Genomic DNA, 4,408 nt, shown 5'->3' on the forward strand with positions numbered 1-4,408 from the left:
TTAGAACATTTTACAACAACTCAAACGGTTTGGTCCTAGGCCTCGGCCTAGTCCTTACAAGCCGCAGACCTTCAGCTGATCGGAGCTGGCCAACTGCATTTTGGTCAGCCATTGATGGATCTTCAAGCGCTGATCCCCCTGCAGCTGGATGACTTGGCCGTACTCCGGGGACTCGAGCAGAGTGCCGTTGCAGGCGAACTCCTTCTTGCAGCAGCGGACCACCTTCTTGAGGTCGTAGCCCGAGGACAGGCCCTGGACCGTGGTGATGGTCCTGCCGCCATTCCTTTGCTGCAGTCGGATGTGCACGGGCCGGGCCTGAATGGCAGCCGCGGCCTCGGCCTCGGCAAAGGGGTCGCGGGTGTGTAGATTCTGGATAGACATGGCACGGAGCAACTTTTTGTAACGATCCCTTGATTGTAGGTTGTAGGTTTCAGAGTTTACTGAGTAAAGTTTGCTGCAAGGATAGCTGGATGGAGGACTTCGTTTAAGAATCGGTTTCAACATAGGAGGCATCCTTCATCCATTGACAATAGAAGTATAGCCTTGGGTATGTCCAAGTAGGAATTGGTTCCACAGATGATGATGTACCAATAGTCTCCTAAAATTTGCCTTAATGGAGTTCATCCTTCATGTTTGAGGCACGAGCCTGGCTTCGCTTATCGGTCATCGCCTGCCACGCCCGCCACGGGCCCGCTGAAGTGTCTGCACTTACGGTTTTATCGCTTGGCCTTTCACCCGGCGACCCGGCGACCCGGCGACCAGGCCCCGGAATGAGCTGCAAACACTTTTACGACATTGACAACAACGGCAACAAACAAGACCCAACAGAGACAACATCACAAGACAATTGTGCCCGGGAATGGAAAGGGGAAAGGGGAATGGTTTTGGGCGTAGTAAAATCGAAGGCAATAAAATTCTCTAATTGTTTTTTTCGCCAAAGCAAACAATTGAGATTGAGAGCCAGGGTTCGAGGCTAATTGATTCACACTTTCTTTTTGGCTGTAAAACACGATGGCTGGATGTCCCCCGCCCCCCCTCAGTCCCGATCAACAGAGCAGAGTTTGGGCCATGATTAAATCTTTACTGCTCTTTACTCTAGTGACATCTAATTGGGTTTTTGTGGGACCGACCCCCGCCCACATAGCCTGGCCTGGCATCCATTCTGGCAGTTTAATTGGCCCAATTCAAGGCGGTTGGGCAAATCAAAAACAAACTGGTCAAGTGCCTGTTAGACCCAAATAACCAGGGGATCTCTTCCGAACGGCGATGATGATGAGGCAAATGCCCCTAGAATGCCCCTGGAGTGGGTAGACGACGGGTTAGACGAGTAGATAATGATGTTGTGATGTCAAAACATCAACCTGACGTCTGGTCTGCCCTGGCCTGGGCTGCTCTGGTCCCTCGGTGATGGCTGTCAAGTGACGGATGGCGCGTGAGGATCACAGTCGTCTAAGGGGGCTCCCCTGCTTGTATTGTTTGGGTTTGGGATTTGGGTTTGGGTTCCCATTCAGCCCTCGGACCATTATTCAAATATGTAATTCAGAGATCTCTGACCCAATCTCTGGCACTTGACACGCACGGTTCGTGGCTGCTGCAGCGGCCCAGGATTAGCTCCATTTAATAAGCGCTAATGATGAGATGGATTGATCATTTCCCGGTGCCCCCCCCACCCCCTTTGGCTCATCCCAGCCAGCGGTGTGCCAAGAGCAAACATACGGTAAACGGTAAACGGTTACGGTTACGATACGGTGGCTGTTGACTTTTGACACCCGTAACAAAGCGGCGATAGAAATGCACCCGAATGCCCCTGGGTCCCCCAGGCGTTCTGTGTGCACTCTCCCTCTCTAGAGAGGGGAGGGGGGGAGGGGGGGTGGAGGTATAACAATGAGACAATTGACATTGATGTTCAGTACATGGACATGACGGAAAATTCAGTTATAACATGGGAAAATACAGAAATTCGTTGTCATTATTTCCAAAGGGTTTTCATGGGAATTTCTGTACAAAAAGGTGGAATATTCCTGCTAATTGTGTGCTGGAACATACTAGAATTAAATGCTTATAAAATAGGCAATATTTAGGAGGCTTATTCCCTGGCTTCATTGATTTATAGTCCCATATATGATATTTATTTAAGAGGGATAAATATATTTTTTTTTTACGAATGAAAATCTAGAATGAAAGTCTGATTATTTTATAGTTATAGCTATTCCAATGACTATATTCCATAGAAAATCAATTTGTTTAATATTGAAATTGTGCCTACTACCGATTTTGATGGTGGAATTCTTTAACCTGAACTGTGGGAAAATTTTCTTTTCTATATTGATCAGCAATCAATTTTTAAGGCATCACATATGATTGACCAAAAGGAGGAGGATTCAATCCCAAAGCAGATCTATCGCAGGTGATCCTCCTAATTGAAGACCCCATTAATCAACTTCAGCCCTAGTTGGCTCGATGGTTAGAGAGCTTCCCTTTTGGGCCAAGCAAAAATTTGAATCTCGTTGGGGCGTAGACGTCGCTTATACACCCATTACTCAAGTGCCGTCGCGGACAGAGCGCCGACAAATCCATCAGCAGAGCCTCGCCCCCCCAACCCCCGAGTGAAGGCAGATGCGAAGGCGAAGCCTCGGGGCAGGTTAAATAATAAACGCATTACGGTTTTGTAGCAAATGTAAAATAATTCATTTAAAATGGAATTTCGGTGGAGTCTTTCCCGCACTCGGAGTCGGACTCGGACCGGCCTGTAAATACGGCAGTTTTCCACTGAATTTAATTAGTGGCCTCGACAAATTAACGGAGGTGGATTCGGTCGCTTGGACGCTTCGCTGGGTTTTCTTTCTCTCTCTCTCTCTCTTCGGGCAACTCTTCCACCTTCTTGGGTGTACACTGTACACGGATGAAAGTTGCTTCCCGGCGCAGTCCGTCACCGATCGTTGAACAAAGTCCCTCCACATCTCGCCCCATCTCTATGGCCATATCTGGGGGTTATCGCCGGTCTAGCATCGGCCGGAGTGAACCAAGTGAATTATTTAAATTAATAAAATATGCTAAAATGTGTTACAAGTGTGGCCATGCATATGCCTGGATCTAATGTAATAGATCATATAATTAAAAGAATTATGGTGGAAACACAACAAACAGCAAACAACAATTGCGGCAAGACCCGAAAGCCACACCAGACAATGGCCAAAATGTGTTGCCTCTATCCGGCCGAAAAGAGTCTTTCGGGCTGAGAGCCTAGACGTAGACGGCCAGAGTTCACCGGTAGTCACATGATTTAGGGTCAATTGAGGCTCTATATAAGGTTTTTTTTTGTTGGGGAAAGTGTGTTCCAGTTTCGAGCCGATTGCAGGCAAAGTAATTTGCATAATTTTGAAATGATTTTGATAAATGCCAAGTGCTGGACTGAAGTTTTTGAAAGTAAATACCAAAGAAATATATAAATAAAACACGCACGAGGGCGTTGCCGTATTTAATCGCTGGGAAAATATCTGCCACGGCACTCCGACACTTCCCATTGATCAATACGAAAATTAACATATTTTCATACCCATGGTATTCTTATAATGGCGGTCTGTTTTCAACGTTCGCTATACAACAAATTATCTTTCTCACTTACCCATAATTTTGCTACGATTCTGATGAAGAGTCGCCGTGCTATGAGTAACGACAAAGCCGCACCGAAACCGCACCGAAAACGCAAGCGAAACGCACAAATTGATTTCCAATAAAGAGCGCACCGATTTAATGCACATTTATTTAAGGTGAGGCACGAGAGGGAGGCACAAGGGAGAGTCAGATCAGCAGCATTGGGAATGCCTCACCCTTTCTTGAACTTCGCTTGGAACGAGAGCACTCATTCCTTTTCGATTCTCTTCTCCTTTGCATCCCACTACTACTCCCGAGTAAAGGGAGTGGGAAAGGGACAAAACTTGACGAATTTTCACACACACAGCTGGCACTCACGTGATCAAACGAAAAAAAGCGAGACAACGAAACAATTACACATTTTAGATTTTGGCACATGAAAAAAAGGAAATTATGCAAAATAATATGTTTATCTTCATATTTATGAAACTTGTCACATAAAAATCCCCGTTGCCGCATTTTTCCTTCGTCGACCTTCATTTTTGTCGCCATTTTCCTCTTTTGCGCCCCCGCCCTTGATCAAACACATTTTCTTGCAATAAAACACAGTTTTTTGTTTATAATCACTGCACCACTACACTAAACTTCACTTCACACACCAGCGCGATATTTTGTCCGTCGAATTTTTGACCATTTTCCGAATTTTCGCGGATTAAAAAGCGGAGCTGACCTACGAACACGCGCTTTGAACGGGTGAAAAAATTTGAGTGCAACCAATGCAAATGAGTTCATTCTATGCTCTCCTTCTCCTCTT

The 4,408-nt window shown here is 46.1% G+C and overlaps 1 protein-coding gene across 1 annotated transcript; it reads right to left on the bottom strand.

The window, feature by feature from the left end:
* On the bottom strand, positions 1-424 carry LOC6903032 (eukaryotic translation initiation factor eIF1-like). Its single transcript, XM_033379461.1, has one exon. The coding sequence runs from the start codon at positions 379-381 to the stop codon at positions 55-57; it is 327 nt and encodes a 108-aa protein (XP_033235352.1). The 5' UTR covers positions 382-424; the 3' UTR covers positions 1-54.
* Positions 425-4,408: the final 3,984 nt, after the last annotated feature.

The sequence above is a fragment of the Drosophila pseudoobscura genome, chromosome 4 (genome assembly GCF_009870125.1).
Source record: "Drosophila pseudoobscura strain MV-25-SWS-2005 chromosome 4, UCI_Dpse_MV25, whole genome shotgun sequence".
Taxonomy (NCBI): domain Eukaryota; kingdom Metazoa; phylum Arthropoda; class Insecta; order Diptera; family Drosophilidae; genus Drosophila; species Drosophila pseudoobscura.

Excerpts from the sequence above, each read along its gene's own strand:
- LOC6903032 (XM_033379461.1), bottom strand. The coding sequence starts at position 381 with ATGTCTATCCAGAATCTACACACCCGCGACCCCTTTGCCGAGGCCGAG.